This window comes from Nicotiana tomentosiformis, chromosome 11 (genome assembly GCF_000390325.3).
Source record: "Nicotiana tomentosiformis chromosome 11, ASM39032v3, whole genome shotgun sequence".
NCBI lineage: Eukaryota > Viridiplantae > Streptophyta > Magnoliopsida > Solanales > Solanaceae > Nicotiana > Nicotiana tomentosiformis.
In genome coordinates, this window is record NC_090822.1 from 123,372,296 (window position 1) to 123,392,644 (window position 20,349).

Below are 20,349 nucleotides of genomic sequence, written 5' to 3' on the forward strand. Positions count from 1 at the left end.
GAGACTGTTATAGAGATGTTTGATTATGTATATATATATATATGTTTTCAGTGTTCAACTAATTCAAACAACGGTACAATGTTGTCCTTCTGATAAAGAATCAAAAATCTTTTACATTAATTCCATTTTTTTTAATGGTCAACTGATAGTATCTCAACAACTTCAAGTGCTAAAATCTTGCCTTCTGAATATAAAATCAAACTTGACCTTATTATATATCTAACATTTTCAGTATAACCAAAAACCTTTACTATAAATTGGTTCAAAATTCCTCACTGAAAATCACAAAATCTTCCAATTACAACCCAAAAGACAAAAGCAAGTTTTAATTAATTTTTATTTTTTTTCAAGAATATGGCCCCAAGTTTTGATGATGGGAATTTCTTATTTGATTTTGTGGTCCAAAAGGGTAATGGAGTAAAGGGACTTGTAGACAATGGCATTAAAATTGTACCAGAAAGATACATACAACCACCAAAAGAAAGAATTGATAAGAAAATCATCAATTCAAGAATCCAAGAATTGGTTGCCATTGATTTATCAAAGTTAAATGGACCTGAAAATGATCAAGTAGTGAGAGATATTTCAATTGCTGCTGAAACACTTGGTTTTTTTCAAGTGATAAATCATGGTATTAATTTGGAATTGTTGGAATCACTTAAAAATGCAGCTCATAAGTTTTTTTCTCAACCACCTGAAAAAAAGGCCATTTATCTTAAAGGAGTAAGTCCAAGTCCTTTAGTAAAGTATGGAACTAGCTTTGTACCTGAAAAAGAAATGGCTTTGGAATGGAAAGATTATGTTAGTATGATGTATACTAATGATAATGAGGCACTTTCACAATGGCCTCATGAATGCAAGTAAGAAGCTTCTTCACTTTCTCTTTTATTTTTCTGTTTTTCATTTGGTGTTCGGTATCTGTATTGGTCCGATTAAATTTCATGAGGATTGCCCGAAATTATATAAAGAGTCCAATAACCTCATATCCAATCTATGTGGGAAGCCAATAATATGCAACCTGCTACAACTGATAAAGTAAAAAAAATTATATTATTAGTGTATTTAAGTTAAAGGAGAGCCTTAGATCAATGGTAAAGTTGTCTCCGTGACCTATAATTCACGTGTTCGAGACGTGAAAGCAACCACTAATGCGTGCATTAGGGTAGGGCCGATAGGCTGTCTACATTACATCCCTTGGGGTGCGATCCTTCCCGTACCCTGCATGAATGTAAAATGTCTTGTACACCGGGCTACCCTGTTTTTTAGTTTATATCATTAAGTTGAACCATATCAAATATATGTGTATACATCCTCTTTTTACATTTTTTTCTTCTCAAAATTACAGGGAAGTGGCTCTTGAATACTTGAAGTCATCAACAAAAATGGTGAGGAAACTATTGGAGATACTATTTGGAAACCTTGGAGCAAAACTAGATGACACAAGATTTGAATCATTAACAGGACTTAAAATGGTTAACATGAATTTTTACCCAACTTGCCCTAATCCAGAGCTAACAGTAGGAGTTGGACGTCATTCAGATATGGGAACTCTAACTGTTTTACTACAAGATGGAATTGGTGGTTTATATGTTAAACTTGAAGAAGATGTAGAAGAAGGAAAAGATGAGTGGATAGAAATTCCTCCTATTCCTGGTGCTTTGGTTATCAATGTTGGAGATACCATGCAAGTAAGTACTTACCATATCTATGTTGCTCGGATTTTCCGAAAATGTCATCGGGTGCGTGTCGGATCCTCTAAAAATAGTGTATTTTTGGAGGATCCGATACAGGTGCGGCAACATTTTGGAGAGTCCGTGCAACATAGCTCACAATTACTAAATATGTCAAATTAACTACGTCCGTTGGTATAACGATAATTATTTTTCAAGAAAATATTTTTCGTGAAAAAGTCATTTTCTAGTGTACTTTGATTGACGCATTTTAATTTCCGTCAAACAATTTAACTTCCCTCGATCACTTATGAGCGGTACAACTATCTTGACTTTAACTTCATATTACTTGCTCTAACGCTTAGACATTATTATTAATCTTTAGTTCTCAAATTAAAAGAGTCGTCAAAATGCTATATGATTGGCGAGTATAATGATTAATGTTTAATATTTTTTTTTGGCTCACCAAACAACATCGGAAAACATTTTCCATAAAAAAATAATTTCCATCGTACCAAACACACTATACATGTCCGTTATACTATCCCTTGGAAATTTGAATTATTTCTTGTGTAGGATAAAATTAATCATGCCTCGAGAACCAATTATGAAATGTACACTGGATTAAACGTGATCAAAGCAAATAGACTCTAATATTTTTTACATTTTAAACTATTTCTCCTAACTTTTTTTTTTTTTTTGGCTTTGGATTTAGATCTTAAGCAATGGTAGATACAAAAGTGCTGAACATAGAGTTCGTACAACAAGTTCAGAATCAAGAGTTTCAGTTCCACTGTTTACTACACCAAAGCCAAGTGAAAAGATAGGTCCATTGCCTCAGCTTGTGGAAATTGATGGTTTTGCTCATTACAAACAAGTCTTGTTTGGTGATTACATGCAAAACTTTTTTGGAAAAGCTCATGAAGGAAAGAAATCTCTTGATTTTGCTCAGAATAATTCTGCTTAACTTGCATGTTTCTTGGGTTCAAATAACTGAAATAAATAATATCTTTTTGAGTTCATCTTGTCAAGTTGACGTGTAATAAATTGCTATATTCATTTCTGTTTTTTAGTGTAATGAGCTTTTTGAGTTCTAAAATGCAAATTGTCAATAAGTTGACTATCTTGTTTCTTTTGAATAACAAACAAAAGAAGTCATTATTTGTGTTCCTTTATCTTTGCAAAAGAAAGTCTTATTTTTTTATTTTTTTTGGATAACCGTGGTGTCCGGGCCAGCTTGCGCGCATCTCAGCAACAGTTACCAGGTAACTCTATCCACCAAGACTTGGATAGATGGGAAGAAATCATCAAGTATTTGCCTCCGCTGGGATTTGAACCTGAGACCTCATGATTCTCACCCACTTCATTGACCACTAGGCCATACCCTTGGGTGCCAAAAAAAAGTCTTATTTTCGATGTTAAGATCGCCTTTCTTTTTTCTTTTATTTGTATTCAAGTCAAAAGCAAAGCATAACTATATCATAATCTTTGACAGATCCTAAATGCGTAGAAATGATACCAGGTAGCCATTTTTCAGGGCTGTTATTTAGAAATTAGTCATCAATCCCAACACCACTTTGCCCCCAAAAAAAGAAATTGTATAAAATAGACTATATTGCTTGAGAATAATACAAAGTAAACATCAATTTGGAACAGAACTCAGTTTTAAAACCCCCATAAGCAGGAGTGTGTAACTATTTCAAATATTGAGAATGGTGCAACTTCTGGAAATTGCAGGCAACCAATACCTTGCTAAAGCACAATAATGAATGAATGCACATGCTATAAGTACAAAGGAAAGAGTGTCAAGTGTAGCATGAAAACTGAGAAATGGAAAATGTCAAAGGCAATCCAAAATTTTAAGTCAGTTGGTATAGATATTCGTAAAAATATATTTCTTGATAAATTTGTTTAACTATATATATAGTTCAATCCTGCTGACATACTACATCCATCCCTACAGTAGTAATTGGTAAACAAATAAGAACAGGAGTAAACTTGTGCTAAAATTAACATTGTATCATATGCCCAAAGAAGGATTTTTCATTTCAATGCCACGTATGAAAAGAGTTAGACAAGATTGAACCGTTGAAAGAAAGAGGATGGCCGACTTACGCCACCACAAGCATAAACTTGAAGGCTAGATTTCTTTCACCTCCTTCACTTGCTCAAGGATTGCAGAGATCCTTCAACTTCAGCAAATCATTCAGATCGGATAACATGTTCCGAGAATAACTCTTCTATGTTGTTTTTAGTCATAAAGAAACTGGAACAATATCTGCCTGCCCCTCTAAGCACTCCTTCATACACTTCCACAGTATATGTGGTTAGAGACCTTGCCTTTTAACACAAACTTCACACATTGTCTAAAGCTGATGCACCGTCAATTTTCCTGCTGCACTTGTTACGATGCACCACAGAACAACTCAAGTGTGGTAGATGTGTGTATAAGCATGCGAGCAAGATTTAGCTGGTGCTTCGGAGATTGCCTTCAAGACTTGGAGAATCATATGCTCCTTGAAATGACTTGCCTCCTGTTTGTGAAATCACCAAAAGCGAAGAATGCTGCATCCATAGGAGGAAATAATGACTTGTTAGAACAGAAAATTAGCATCAAATTGGAATGTATGCTCATATAATTACATTTTTTCCAGAATGCTGTTTCGAAATATGCAATACCTTAACAGCACTCTAATTATATAAGCAATAAATAAGACAATGACTATAAGAGGTTTCCAGAGACTACAAGCATTTCAAATTCTATTTATTTCTTTTCAAAATCAAAATCCCCTCCAAAATGAGTCTCAGATTAACTTATATTCGTGGCAGACAAAGCAGAGTTAAGGGCACGGCTGCCTCCAAAGCAACTGCATCTAAAAGAAACCACAGGATGATCCAAAAGAGAGGTGGTAGCACTAGACTCTACAGCCGACTGCCCCTTACCTGCTGCATTGGGTGGCCAGTAGCACCCTTGTTGTCTTTAAAATATTGCTGTGACTTTTATATTACATAAAGCAGTAGAAGAAAATGTTAAAATAAAATTGAAGGAAGGTTGCTGATAGAGGAAACATAACATCAAATTTGAAAATGATTAATTATTTGAAGTTCTTGAAACTTGTGAAAGTGGTATATATAAATATAATAAACATTATAAATGGCATGACGTAAAACATTCTGTAACATACCATAGAATTCATGTAATGCAAATTGGGCCAAAAGGAGTACGTTACAAAGACATGAGGTACAAAGGCTTCATATATATATATATATATATATATATATATATATATATATATATATATATGGAAGTATTTTGAGCATAACCAGCAAATAAGGTCCATCAAGTAAGGTGAATCCTCAGAATACAGACCTTAGTTCCGACCAAAATGGTTCCAGTCAAGGGATGAGCAATACATGCAGTAACACCTTCAGATGTTGGAATGAACTGATTTTGCTTATGCTGGCTCTTTACTCCGCAAAGCTCTTGCATCTCCTCACTATAAGAAGAATGCCCATATAAGCTTGTATTCTCAAAGCAAAATGAAAAACATTGAGTCCCCCAGATTTTGTCAAGTTGGCCAGTTAAGAATCGAAGACACAAAAGCAATCACGTTTAAAAATCAGCATCAAGTACGTTGAAAGTAAAAACATAAAATCAAAACAGTCCCCTATGGACATCAAAGCAATCATATGTAAAGGTCTGCATCAAGTACGTTGAGACTAATGCAATTAGTCTAATGCAATTATGATCCTGAAAACATTCCACACTATGGCCATCTAATGCAATTATGTCAAAGGAAAAAGATGATCCTGAAAAGAAAACCGAAACTTACTTGAAATCCACATGGCAAGGGGAGCTACAATCTGAATAGAAATCCAACAGATAGAGCCCGTTACTTGATAATGATCCAACCACATAAGTCTGCAGCAAAAGCAACTTCAGTAGAACATAAGAACTCACATTCCAGCAAAAGATTCTATTTGAAGAAAACATACATGTAAATCAAACACTAAAGAAGTGAAAGCTGCATATAACAACCGGACCATCAATTTCACTTCCATGCAAAAATGAACAGCATGTGGCATCTCCAAACAGCCTTCATAAAGCACTCTCCCTTTACCTCTATCCCCCATGCAGCCACCCAAAAAGAAGCAAGAATAAAAGTAAAAGGATGATCGACATCATTGTAAAACAGCGTTTGAAACAGGGCTTATAGACACATAGAAACAACTTACTAAGATATAATCCTACCCCAAATAGCAGTATTTCCTCTCTAGTTTCGTCATGCACAATTCAACTAGCTACCAAGAATACTGGTTTCTTATGGTGTCAATGTTGGTTTAATGCAGTCAAGTAAAACAGATCAATTTCTTTCATCCACATTAGAGAAGCAATGAAGCTGGTTTTATCGGCATTCCCTATCATGATTTTATCAACCGAGAGGTGATCAGGATATCACCATGTTCGGGTCAAGAATCAAAAGAAAACAATCAGCTATTGAAGTTCTAAAATTTTAAATTGAAAAAGGAAAACAAAACTACTATTATCTCCTGCTACTCTCATGAGTTTTCTTATATTATTCACTTTTTTGAACTCTAGTAGGAACGATGCCAAAGGATTTCCTGTTAAAATAGGAAACTGATGAGTACACCACTAGAAAATAGAAAGGCCAACTGATTCCACTCATTCACTCAACTTTCAAACAGATAGCAAATTAGAGACAGAACCCCTGTCCATACCAATATTTGGCATGGCCAAGTGTTGTATGAGATCAAAATCAGTGTTTTAAAAGGCGTTTTCGGGGCGAGCCCTGGGGCGAGGCGCACCAAAAATGTCCCGAGGCGATGGTGTGGGGCGAAAGTCTCAAGAGGCGTACGCCCAGCAATTCGGGGCGTATGCCCGGGCGTTCGAGGCGTACGCCCGGGCGTTTGAGGTGCATTTTTGTAGTGAGGCGTAAGCCCCAGAGACTTTTTCAAATTAAAACAAAATTTGTTGAATACGTCCTTCATATAATACCCAAATTCTCAAAAGTCAGCTTGTAATTACTCAAAAGTTTTAAAAAGGAACTGAAATGTATTAAATTTAAAAGTCAAGACCTTTTTTATTGATTGAAGCCCTAATTTAAGGTCATTCTCAATTCTTTATCTTGTCCGCTAGTCTGCTAATATCTCCCAAAAGCAACTAATATTCAATTTATTTTTTACAAATACAAAGAGAACTCCATTCTCCTTCATAGCAGCAAATTCAAAGTTCAATTGCAGGTTAGTCATCCTTTTTGTTCCTCCATATAGAAAACTTTATTCTTTTCGACTCAAGTTACTTGTGCTTGTAAGTAGCGTATAATATATTGTTTTGACTAGTTTTTTGTTGGATGGAGCACATCTATATATATATTTTTCACATATTTATAGTTTTCTTCAATTTTTATGCAATTTTACTTGTTTATAAATATTTACTGTAATTATATTATTTTATAAAATATTAAAAATTAAATACCCATACGTGCCTCGGGGCTTACGCCTCGCTGAGGCATATGTAAAACGCCTCGCCTTACGCCCATGCCTTTTAAAACACTGATCAAAACATTGGTATATCATATAAGTTCTTTTTTTCAGGTTGATATATCATATATGTAGAGATAAAAGAAACCACTATTTTGGATGCAATAACTTTTTAAAAGAACCAGCTCAACAAAAATGAATATCATGTGCATGAATACAACTCGGGCGGAACTGAAAGAGTATGTGCAGCAGAAGGATTAAGCTTACCGAATATGCTGGTAGCCATGAAGGTTTCCGTAAGCAGTGTAAGTTAGCCAAATCATTGAAGGCATCCCTACGCTCAGGAAGAAGACAAATAAATGTAAGTCAAAAGTTATTAACAAATCTCCAGTTAGAGATAGTGTGAACTAAGATAAGGCCTTGTACTCACAGCCAGGGTGGAGGGGGACAATGAATATGTGTGACTTTCAAACTGTGGACATCCAAAACACCTGACCTGTAGAAAACCCAAAAACAATGACACTCATCTAACAAGATATTACTTATAAGGAGTGATATGTATATCAATAGTAAAACAAGTAAGCGTGAGATTGTTGTAGTATGTCACATTTGGTTATTGATAGTAACCAGTGTTGTCAAAGGCTCATTTAAGGCGCGCTTAAGCCCTGAAGCTCAGAAAAGCTCAGGGAGCACGCTTCGCCTCGCTTAAGCTGCGCTTCAGTGTAAGCAAAGCATTAAGGCGTGTGCCTTATTGCCCATAAGTTCTATCTTGATAGAGCAGTACTAAACAACAATAATAATTGAAAAATAAGTGCATCAGTTGTTAAGTCAAACATTATGAGTGAATTTGTTACTCTTTCTTCTTGAATTACATATGTATTTATTTTTTCCATCATTGCGCCTTTTTTTACTAAAGCCCACATTTTAATTGCGCTTTGTGCTTAAAGCCCCAATAGACCTGGAGCGCTTTTTAGAGCTTTTCGCTTTTGACAACACTGATAGTAACAGCTAAAATGGTGAGGACCAAGAAACAAATGTTGCACCCAAGTATATGTTGAGACAAAAAATTTCACACTTTAGCATGTGTACTCGAGACCTGTATGGGATATTCATGGCTGCTTGATACGACAAGTACAAGGGGTTGCCCAGCAAAAATGATCTGGTAAAATCAGCAGAAGCACGCAGTATGGCAATCTAATCAGTTACAGGTCCTATGCTGGATGTTTTATTCTGAGAAAACAGCCATGAGTCAGGCAGAACCTTTCTAAATGAGTTTTATGTGCATAGAAGGGGTGAAAACATAAAATTCGACAAATGGTAAATGAGCTCGAGGTATATTAACATTTCCATCAGTCCACCGTGCACCACATTTTTTGCATATAATCAGCTATCAATTCTCATAGATGAAATCATCATTTATCACAAGAAATATACATAAATAAAAGCTGTATATTATCCGAAAATTTGCTAAAATGGCAATATAATAAGTTTATAAAATTCAATAACTAGACCAAGAAAGAAACTACATGTTCCCCCCTTAGTAAGGAGTCACTGATTATATATGTCAGGCCTTTGAGGTCTATACTGTGGTAACATAGTGTCATATAAATGTTTATCAATATGTTTTAGTTTGCTTCTTTTACAGTATGATTTTCTTTTTCCAGCAATTTACTCATCTATTTTGATTATAGATATCCACAGAAGAGAGAAAGAAAGAAGAACCAAGACAAAGCTTCTAATCTACAGGGGTCACATCTGTAATAAACAATGTATAATTGAACACATTGGATTGACAAATACATCAAGAAATAAAACGAATAAAAGTCTACGCATTTTCTTTCCAACTTACCAACCATCATCAAGATGAAATGCCAGTTGATATTGGCAAGATGGATTTATATCGATGGAGTGTATTTCCTTGGAAACTATATTTGACTGAGCCTGTAAAGTGATGTCGTGAATAAGATAGTAATAAAAAGTGTACGGAAATTATGGAAAAAGCTATAGATAAGAATATCTGAAAATAGATAATTAGCCTCCCAAAAAGAGAAGATAACTAGCAGTCTGTGATAGATCTGCCATGTGCTTTAGACATGCAATATACTACCTCAATGCCCTACTTGGCACGACCAAATGTATACGATAAATGGACCTTGGGCCTAACTCAACCCAAAAAGCTGGCTCATGAGGTGAGGATTACGCAAGGCCATATAAGGAGACAAATGGTCTCCCACACCCACCGATGTGGGACTCAACACTCCCCCCCCCCCCCCCCCCCCACGCCAGGCCTACAAACTGGAGCATGGACAACATAAATGGGGAACCAACATCGATAACAATAAATTGGGTCGGTCTGACTCTGATACCATGATAAATGGACCTTGGGCCTAACTCAACCCCAAAACTCCCACACCAGTGGGACTCAACAGTATACCAAGAAGAATCACAAATGACAATATATTTGTGAAATTGGAGAGAGTAGATAACGCCACTTTAGTTGTGCAAAAAGTCAATGGCTAGCTAACATGACTTAGAAGTTAACATACCTTCAAAGAAGCAATTTTCTCTAGCTCAGATGCTAATTTCACTGCTGTTATAGGAGAATAACTTATCTGGGAAACCAAAAAGATCTCTATTAGACACTTATTAAGAATTTACACAAGTCATCGGGAACCCTAGATCATTTAATTTCTCATGTTCTACTTATTGATGGCATAAATATAACATATAACACCAACCACCAGAGGTCCTTTAACTCTTTAGATCAACTAAAGTTCGTAACTACAGAGTGATGAGAACTTACAATGGAAGAAAAAAAGAGCATTGGATATTGTACTAGTCAACTATTTAAATCTATATGGACAAGAAAGCAATAAACTATTTTCCTACATGCTCTACCATGAGCTACTTGGCAGCCTAGCATAAAGAACATTAACGGAATACTACTACCACTCTGTTATTTTGGAAAGCTGTAGACGATCTTCCACCACGAATATCCCACATGTAGATGGTCCCCTGCTTGCTAGCTCCAAAAATAACCTTTGAGAAGAGAAAGCAATGAGATGCTACAGTCTTGGGAAGAGGAAAAGAAGAATTACTTTACCAAGGCTATAAAGTTATTGATGGCTAAAGAAGATTCCAACTGAATAGTAACCTGATCATCAGCATTCAATTTGATACTGTTAAGAGGACTACTAGAATTGGTTGCTAGCTCAAGACATGGAAGATCACTCGCTCTTCTATCCCATATATTTATTACACCAGAAACATCAGAAGCAAGCAACCTGAAGAAGCAAGCATATTATTATTCATTAGGGCCTAAAATAAATGCGGAAAATTTTTCGTTAGGGAACTATAAACCTAAAACTCTACTAAATAATTATACTTAAAATAAGGAAAGATATATATACACTACATGTTACAAAAACATAGTTTAAGGTTGTACATCATCAAAAAATTATGTAAAATTAACAGAAAATTGATGCTTTACCAAACTTAGCCTTACTTTAAGGCAAATTAGAACAGCCAAAGCTCTTAAAGCCTCGATAAAGAAGTTCCATCATTATTTCCTAGCTTTAGCATTGGCTCTCCAAAGTTAAGTTCATCTTTTAGCAACTGATAATTTATAAATATATTTACTAGAGTGAAATAACTGCTAAAAGAAGGCTATTTAGCTAACCTTGAATCATCATTGGAACAAAATGCTATATCAGAGAAACCTTTATGAACATTATATCCATGAACGGAGATAGTAGGCCTTTTCTTTAACACCTGCACAAATTATAAAGGCAAAAGAACAAATTTTAGTAGGAAAAAATTTTAGTAGGAAATTTTATTCTTGTGCTTATCAAAAAGTACTATAAGCAAAAGAAATAAGCCAGCCACAATACTTGCTCCTTGGGTTTGCTGAAAATATTAGGCACATGAAAGATATCTGCATAATATGCATCTATATGAACAGGGAGTTCCACGCAAACTTTTTTGATAAAGTTCTATGCATACTTGACATAGTTCTTGTGTTATTATCTATCTCTGTCAGTTTAACCAGCATAGACAAATAACTTCTCAGATCACTCATTCTCAGCTTCTTCAGAGTTCAGACTGAGCTATAGGGAATTTCCTTGTAATGGTGGACTGACTTCAAAGACACTAGTACCAATGCCTGGTTTCTTAAAGATCCTTTATCAGCCTAATTTATAGTTTAATTACTTATTCGCAAATAACACAATAAAAATCCGAGAAGAATTGGTTGATCCAGCTCTAGATGACACAACTAATTACACTTGTCCAGGTTCATGTCCTAAGTAAAAGTTCAGTAACCTACAATTTTATCAGTTCACACCTTGATAGGTAAAATTAAAAACATCTCCAATTGTCAAACTACGGTCCTTCAATTAAATTAACTGCTTCCAACGCTAGGGATTCAGAGCCTTCTGAACTGATGAGCTTAGATAAGGATAACAGAAATGTTCCTATGTAACAATTTGACTTAAACCCTGGAACACAGGAAAAGGTATCAAATTGAAATCCAGACACTTCTTCTATTTTTCTCATAGATGTGCCAAGTTGCAGACAGATTGAAAGAGCAATTCTTTTATTCTCTGCTCGTATTACTACGAGTGACCAAAATGGGGGGGGGGGGGGAGAAGAAAAGCAGCCACTCTTCACCAAATAGAAAACCACAAAGTTCCTGTGTTTTCAGTTTCACATTATTTGTGAAGTGAGACCCACTTTATGTTAATAAGCTTCAATGATTACGAGTTAACTACTTCATCAACACTTTTGGGCCCTGTGGCTAATCAAATGTAGATAACTATGAAGGAGGGAGCGGAGCGACACCACATTACAAAATGTAATTATTTGAAACTCTAGTGAAACAGAAGATGGTACTTACTTCAACAGGTTCTGAGGATACATAGCCAATGTCAAATATACATACTTCAGAACTTTTCATAGATGTGCTTGCAACCTGATAATGAAAAAATAAGAAGTATTAATTCTAAAGTCCAACTAAAAGTCATACATTCCAGCTAGAACAAGATGCAAAAGCTGATCAATTTGAAGGAAAAAAAAAAAACAGATCTTAAAGGGAAACTTTCCTATCAGCTACAGAGAATTATGCGGTGCAAAGCGGACAAAAAATGATTCTCTTGAACCTAAATATCAAATTGTGTTTTGTTAGTCTTAGGCACTCTTTAACGAGTTTCTAAGCTACATTTAGGCTACATGGACTAGGTCGTAACAATCGCATTGGTGTATGAATCTAACACAAGTATCTTTAGTTTTAGCAGGTCTTTGGTATCATTTAAAGACCCATAGGCAGTACTAATAACCACATCATGACTGTGCAACTTACATCTAAAAAAACAAAGAGTTTATGTAACATAGACTTAACTAAAGGGTATTCCTTGAAATTTAGCATTATTTTACTAAAGGCCTAAGGGATTATAATTTGGAGCTTTCTATTCACCTTTTGGGTTATCTTTTTCCTATGTTTTACTGAGACTGCTATTAAGTTCTTAGCTTTCCTACCAAGAATCTTGGTAATTGATCCACTGCTACTCAGTTTATCTTCTTTTTTTCTCATTTTCTACTTGCTGCACTACTCTTTCAACAACTTCACCAAATTTTCCTATACCGTATCAACTTCAAATGATAAACTTCAAATCATGATATTTAAGCTATCAAAAACTGAAGAAAGATTGAACTTTTCCGATGCATAAAATCTTGTAGTGGGAAAGTGCTCAAACCTCATCTTGATTGGAAACATTCCATCGAACAACATCAAGTTGTTGACCAGTAGAAATGTGCAGCAACTGCTTTGTTTCATCCTCTTTTGAGCCTATATGAAGTGTTCAAATTCCACAACATTGTGTAAGAAGTAGCTCAATAATGAACTACATCAAAAGGCAAAGCATGCAGTGCTTGTCCAGTTTGATCTTTCAATATCCATGATCTTATCGTGGAACCGGAACAGTTATCCTCGAACATCTGCACTTGTGGCAAGTTTAGGGAAAAAATTTATCCTGTTTCATTAAACAACTCGAGATGCGGAGGCTGAATTATGTTTCGAAAGATCTTTCTCATAGTTAGAATTCCAGCACTGAATAAATTTCTTAGGAACACCTACACCGTGGGAAAATGCATGCATAAACAATCACAATATAAGAAAGGTAAAAGAGTTGGTTTTATTCATCACTAAATGTGAGTATAAAAGTATGAATTTGATAGCAAGTGAATAGTATGATCTTGTGGATAATTGCAAGGGAAATTGTCTTGCTTCCAATTAACATTAGTGTCCTACAAAAATTTTAGCAGGAAATGGGTGCAACTCAACAGCAGAATATGTCCAAGACTTCGGGTGCAGACACAAGTACATAAAAAGTATCTAGTCTTATAGTAGCCCGTCCAAAGAAACTCTCTCCTAACTTACTTGTAGGATCCATAAAGACTGATAATAAGATCTTCTTCCTTCCTTCTTTTTTTTATATATGGAATACTGCAGATGAGTAAACACTTACTTCCCCCTTCTATCTCTCTCGTGTTCATCCTCATAAAAAAGTCAAGCTGACTTTGTTAACTAGGTATAGCTTTCTGGCAAAGTTACCATGGACAAAGGGTCAAATATCTCTAGCACATCATCACCCAAAAAATTGTAGACAAAACAAACCTGGAATAATTCCAGAGTTAACTAAATTTACACATGAAAATGCATAGTTTAAATCTTTTATCAGCTTAACCTAATCTAATCCAGCAGTGTTTTTAATCTGCATGTTCATACTGTATACCACTAAAACTGGCTAGCAGAATAAGGCCCAACTTTGTAAACACAGACAACTCCTACAGACTTATCAAACTAAAAGAGTCTTGTGTTCACTCAACCCCATTTAATACGATCAGAATGGTTAGACAACAAATTCTCGGGAACATAAATTTAAGAACAAATACATATGATGAAGAAACTTATATCTTACCATCACAATAGAGACTCTCATAGTCATGCACAGTTAAGCAACCTGATTTAGTCACTGATGCTAGATATACGCCCTGCCAAAAATGAAGATGCAATAAAATATGACGAATTGAAGAACAGAAGGAGATAATTTAAGAGAAGGGACCGACAGGCATAGGATAAGGTAATCCTAAAGCAAGCATAAATTATAAGTTTGTCTACGGTTATGAAAAGAAACCTCTTCCCTTGATAGTTCCTTAAGAAAACAAAAAATGCAACACTAAAATAATTGAGGTGGAGAAATCCATAATGAAGTTTATGGTTCTCTACATCCCCGCTATTGAAAATACAGTGAACTTAATAACATCTAACAGTTTCTCATCATCTTTCGCACACGACTTCCTTTTCTTCTTTCTTATTTGGCTGTCCTACTCAAAAGCAGCTAACTACCATGGTCTTCCCATTCTTTCTTACCAATTCTGCCCGAGCCACAGCTCCACCACGTTTACTATCTTCTGCTTATAAGAAATTCACCAGAACTTAAAACCTTCACCAATCACCATTAAATTCCAGTAATAGGCATCTCCCAGTATAATAGGTATCTTGAAGGGAGAAAAGGCATGCTGAGTGTTGCTCAAGCAGCAAAAAGAAAAAAGTACAACAAGAACTCTAACTGCGAGTTTGTTAGATTCCTGTTGCTTATTACTCCCTCTATTTCAATTTATGTGAACTCATTTGACTGGGCACGGAGTTTCGGAAAAGAGAGAAGACTTTTGAACTTGTGGTGTAAAATGAGGCACATATATTTTATGTGGCTATAAATCATTGCATAAAGGTAAATTGTTTCCAAATAAGGAAAGAGGTCATTCTTTTTGGCACGGACCTAAAAGGAAATAGGTTCACATAAATTGAAACGGAGGGAGTATTAGAGAAAGGGAAGAGTATGGTTAAGAAGAACTGTTTGAACAGCTAACAGATTGTAATTGTAAACAAAATTGTAATCGACAATGACTAGTCTTCAAGTCGCAAACAGATGATGTGTTGGCTTAGCAGTATGGATAATGGACCTTCAGGGTCAGGGGCACACACCAACACAACTAAGTGGCCGAATTATGTAGAATCCTGATCAGACTCAGTAATCAAGGTTGAGTTTGTCATGTAATTGAGACAGCTGAAGATGAAAATTCAACAGTTTTATGTATTTCATTCTTATAGAACCAATAATACTGACTGAACTATTTAATAACTAGCATTAAACTATTCGCCTCTCTAACTTGTCGCAGGAATACACAGTTATGTTGATCTAACACCTGATTTGGATTCATAACGTATGATGAAGAACATTCTGATACCATATCTTACTTCTATTTAGCCAACACAACGTTCTAACTTTCATGTCGGCCATTTCTGCCTAAATTGGATTGATATGGGGAACACTGATTTACAGGGTCAACTGCTTGAGAGGTTATTCTATCTGGCATGAGATGATATAGACTAAGAAAAAATATCTCGTTGCTGTCTCAAATTTCAAACTTGAACAGCCTGTAGAACAAGATGTGTTCTCTCAGTTTTGATGAGTATGCACAAGGATACAAGAAGCTTCTCTTTTGCCATTGTTTACAGTTAATCCGAATTCCCAAGTAATTACATGGAAATGAGACGGAAATTGAAATTCTATGCAAGATAGCAGCATACTTAAAAAGCATCTACTGGAAGAACAAAAAAAGACCAAGAGATAAAGCAAAAAATCATAGCAGCCAAATAGTTCCAAGACAAGGAAGAACACAACAAACTTGAGGGGGAAAAAAGAAATAACAATGCTTCAGATCAAGTTCAAAAGATTAATAATCCAGCAGTTACCTTTTTATCAAATTCCAAAGCTGAGATACCCTCTCTGGAAGCAGAAAGAAATGAAATCAAGAGAAGGGCCATTAACAAGACAAGACTCGGACACAAGTAATAATTTAATTGCTCCATCAATCAAACAACCAAATAAATGAAAACAAATCAAAAGAAGACAGTACCCGCCTGACGGATTTTGACTATAGTCAGAACCAGCACCACCAAGAAACCAGTTCACCTGGAAGCTCACATAAGAATAAGTGACGAAGACCGCATTAGAGATATTTAACTTTTCAAAAAAGGGCGTCAAAGTATACACTAATACTCCCTCCGACCCAATTTATGTGATGCACTTCCATTTCTGAGTACATATCCCTTGATAAGAAGTGTGGAGGTCGAGCATTAGGGTTGTAGGTTAGGAGCTAGTTGAGCATTTTTCTACTTCGTACCGGGTGAGAAACTAGTCTGATAGGGTTTTGTCTTAGACTGCTGGTGGTTAATGTTGTGTTTACACTATTCTTCCGTTTTACATAGTACCGAGCCTTATTTACTTGTTATTGTTATTGCTTCTCATCTATTTTCTGGTGCTTATGTTGTTATTATTTCTATAGTTTCTGTTGATGGTATTGATTTAATGCCTTTGTTCGCATTCTTGAACCAATGGTCTTTCGGAAACAACCTCTCTACTCCCTCGGGGTAGGGGTAAGGTATGTGTACTCACTACTCTCCCCATACCCCACTTGTGGGATTACACTGGGTTATTGTTGTTGTTGTTATTGTTGCACTTCCATTTCAAAAAGAAATGTTTTTCTATATTTAGAAGCAATTTAACTTTAATCTTTTTATTTTACCTTCAATGAGATGATTTATAGCTACAAAAATATCTATGAATGGTTTTAAACCACAAATTTAAAAAAAAAAAAGATCTCTTTCTCTTAAACTCCGGGACGGAAGGAGTAATTTGTGCAAAGTAGCAAGCTTTCTTAATTAAAACTTATGAAATTTAGTGTCAACAAGAAAAAATTGATCTTACCTTTTTCAAAAATTATACTACATGATGATAAACTTACAACAGTTTAGCAACAAATTGAACAAAAAGAAAACTAAAAGAAAGGCATAGATTAACAGTACATGTGTTTGACAAGGTGCTCCATTGATGTGATAAGTATGAGGTAATGCCATAACCTTAGAAAACAACCAAAAAAATTTAAACATTAATTGAGCAACTAAAATACAATAGTCAAAATTGAAGGAAACACACACACACACACATAACTGACCTCTGAATAAGATTGCATGAGTAACCCAGAAACATCATGCTGGTACTTTCGATCAAATTTTCCATTTAATTCCACTAGACTTCTCTTCCATTGTGACCTCAAATTAAGAAAAAGTATCCCTTTTTATTCTATTTTACAAATTTCACCAAATTTAAAAAATAAATAAAAAGAAAAAGGAGTTACCTTTTACTGGCTTTAGGATTTATCGAAGAGAGATCTGAAGAAGCCAAGTATTTCTCCATAATATGTTTATCTGTAAAATGAATGTTATTCAGTGGAGAAGAGAAGGGCAAGTGAGAGAGCAAAGTGCAGAGAAAAAATGGTGGATTTTTCCCGCCATTTTCAAGGTCATTTTATTTTCCCCTCGTGATTTTTTCGACGGCTGTGATTGAGCCGTCATATTTATTATCATGACCCGACTGCGCATTTGTTTTTTTGAGCAAATTACCCCTTATAATATAACTCAACTACAGATATTCTATGTATTTGTAAATCAAACCCTTAAATCTCTCATATGATGGATATCACTTAAACCAAACACTTAATGATCTTTATATTATAAAATTTATCATTTAAACCCCTTATATAACGAAAATCATAGAAAAAATAATGCTCATCTAAGTAAATTTAAAAAAACGCTCATATAATAGGTTATTAGTTGTATTATTATATTTTTCAAATTACTATATTAATATTGCTATAAAGAGCCAACTATTATTGTAAGTCAACTTAAGGTCATTATATATTATCACTTTTAATTCCCAAATGAAGCATAATTTTTTGATACATTTGGGAATACTCAAGATGAGAATTTTGGAATTCCATCTTCCCTTGTATGCTCTAGAAGAGAAGAAATGCAACAACATAAAGGCCGCAGCAATAATTGGTAGGAAATTGAATGGGCCAAAGGCCCAAAGCTAAAAAGAAGGGCGAAGTGCAGCAATAGCCACTTTTAAGTCTGCTATTTAAAATATATTTATAATTTACAATATATTTAAAGATTAGCCAATTCACCCAAACTTCATAACTAAGTATCCTGAATTTGAAAATTTAGGATTTAGTGTCCTCAATTTTTTAGCTGCTAATTTAAAATTCAGGACTAAGTACTCTAAATTTATGAACTACTAATTTAAAATTCAAGACATAAGATTCGAATTTCTAAACACAATTTTTCTAACTTTAGGATACGATATCCTGAAATTTGAACTTTGAGGTTTAAACTCTAGGACGTTGTGTCATAAAGTTTGAGCGAAAGTGGCTAATCTTTAAATGCATTGTAAACTGTGGATATATTTTAAACAACATGCTTAAAAGTGGCTACTCAGTGTCATTTTCACAAAAAAGAAAGGGGCAAGTGCACAGGTAGTCATTCTCGGGATGCTATTTGGAGATTAGCCAGTACTTATTTGTCCTAAAATTTTAAATTAAAAATCTTAACTTCACGATAACTGTGGATATAACATGTGTTTGTATATGCATTTCTATAACTTAATCATTGTTAATTAATGTATATCTTCACTACATAAATAACTTAATCATGATAAGTTGGGTTTGTTTGATGTAAACGGCCGGGTAAGTATTTACCGGAAGACATTTTCTTGCCGTGAAAAAAGTACTGAAAGGAAAGCTCAAGGTGAAAGCACGTTTATTGTTGTCTAAATAGGTTTCTAGCACACAAAAATTAGCAGCGTATTTGACACATGAATTGACGTTTGAATGTATCGTTAAGTTGAATCGATTCATATATGAACCACTTATAGGTACTGAACTATAGCGTATACGTCTTGCTTTACATATTGATTTCACTCTAATATATAGATAGAGAGGGAGGGAATAGTGGCGGAGCCAGAATTTTTGTTAAAGAGTGTCAAAATATATAAAAGTAAACATATCAGGAAATTAAGGGGAGTCAATATATAGTATATATATATATATATATAATTTATTTTTTTACCTAGCTACAGTTATTCTTCCCGCAAAGGGGTGTTATTTGACAGCCCTTCCTATAAGGTGGCTCCGCCACTGGGAGGGAAGCTGGAAGTAAATTATGGAAATCTTCTCAAAATATAACATTTAATCAAGTTATAAGCTATTCATAAATTTTGAAATCTCAACATTTTTTAATGCAATTATGTGAAAGTAAGAGTGTGTAGAAATAATATTAATGCATTATATGTCAGTTTCATCTTTCTCAAAATCAATGGAAGATATTCATCGATCCTTCCAAATCACAAACTATATATATATGTCTGAGTTTATACAGGGCCGGCTGAGGGGTGAAGCAACTAAAGCATTGTAGACTTGGTTAAATTAGTGTTAGGTATTTTATGTACAAAAGGGGTACAAATCTTTATTTAAAAAATAATGTAACATTTTAATTGTGATTGATTTTATCGTTTCAACAAAAAATTTGTAATGTAAATCTACCCCTAAACCCTTTACGTGTAAATAAATTGAAGAATGGGTTTGCATGAGTATAATTATTTTCTCTTTACTTTTCCTCAATAAAAAATATGTCAGTACATTTTATAATCTCTTTCTTAGCTTTTCTAAATAATCAATATCCTTTTATACCTTTCTCATCAGAACGTGTAATACATCATTTTTAATCAACTTCTTAAATCATATTTTATTATTTTAATTGTCTAGTTTTTCACTATATTTTGTATTTTTTATATTTTTAATTCAGAAGTATTTATTTCCCTTTTAATTAGTTATTGTAATTTAAATATATCGACTAAAAAATAATTGCATTCCTAGAAACATATATGATTTTAGCAATAAACGAATATTAGTACAAATTTAAGAGATCTATTAATACTGTCACGACCCGAAATTCCCACCTTCGAACCGTGATGGCGCCTAACATTTCACTTACTAGGCAAGCCAACGTTAGAATAATATTAACCAATTTTTAAATAATTTTTAAATTTATTAATAACAAAGAAATAAATGCGGAAGTAAGGTCTGAAATATAATAATTAATCCATAAAAATAACAGTATCTAAATACCATCCCATAATTTGGTGTCACAAGTGCACGAGCTTCTAGAATAAAGACAAATAAAGGTCTGAATAAAATAAAGTTGTCTGAAAATAAACAC

General features: G+C 34.5%; 2 protein-coding genes across 3 annotated transcripts; one reads left to right on the forward strand and one right to left on the reverse strand.

Moving 5' to 3' along the window:
• Positions 1 to 314: 314 nt before the first annotated feature.
• Positions 315 to 2,874, forward strand: LOC104118671 (scopoletin 8-hydroxylase). The gene is made up of 3 exons (XM_009629969.4): positions 315 to 860; positions 1,346 to 1,688; positions 2,386 to 2,874. The coding sequence occupies exons 1-3, from the start codon at positions 355 to 357 to the stop codon at positions 2,635 to 2,637; spliced, it is 1,101 nt and encodes a 366-aa protein (XP_009628264.1). The 5' UTR covers positions 315 to 354; the 3' UTR covers positions 2,638 to 2,874.
• A 794-nt stretch (positions 2,875 to 3,668) lies between these two features.
• On the reverse strand, positions 3,669 to 17,726 carry LOC104118672 (uncharacterized). Of its 2 annotated transcripts, XM_009629970.4 has the most exons (18): positions 17,430 to 17,725; positions 17,247 to 17,343; positions 17,098 to 17,151; positions 16,149 to 16,204; positions 15,985 to 16,018; positions 14,147 to 14,219; positions 12,923 to 13,014; positions 12,067 to 12,141; positions 10,852 to 10,943; positions 10,327 to 10,456; positions 10,122 to 10,211; positions 9,719 to 9,784; positions 9,022 to 9,113; positions 7,603 to 7,668; positions 7,440 to 7,506; positions 5,504 to 5,592; positions 5,041 to 5,167; positions 3,669 to 4,235 (listed from the first exon to the last, which is right to left on the reverse strand). In XM_009629970.4, the coding sequence occupies exons 1-18, from the start codon at positions 17,486 to 17,488 to the stop codon at positions 4,137 to 4,139; spliced, it is 1,458 nt and encodes a 485-aa protein (XP_009628265.1). In that variant the 5' UTR covers positions 17,489 to 17,725; the 3' UTR covers positions 3,669 to 4,136. The 2 variants fall into 2 exon arrangements, with proteins under 2 accessions (XP_009628265.1, XP_009628266.1); XM_009629971.4 differs by lacking the exon at positions 17,098 to 17,151 and having other exon boundaries at positions 17,430 to 17,726.
• Positions 17,727 to 20,349: the final 2,623 nt, after the last annotated feature.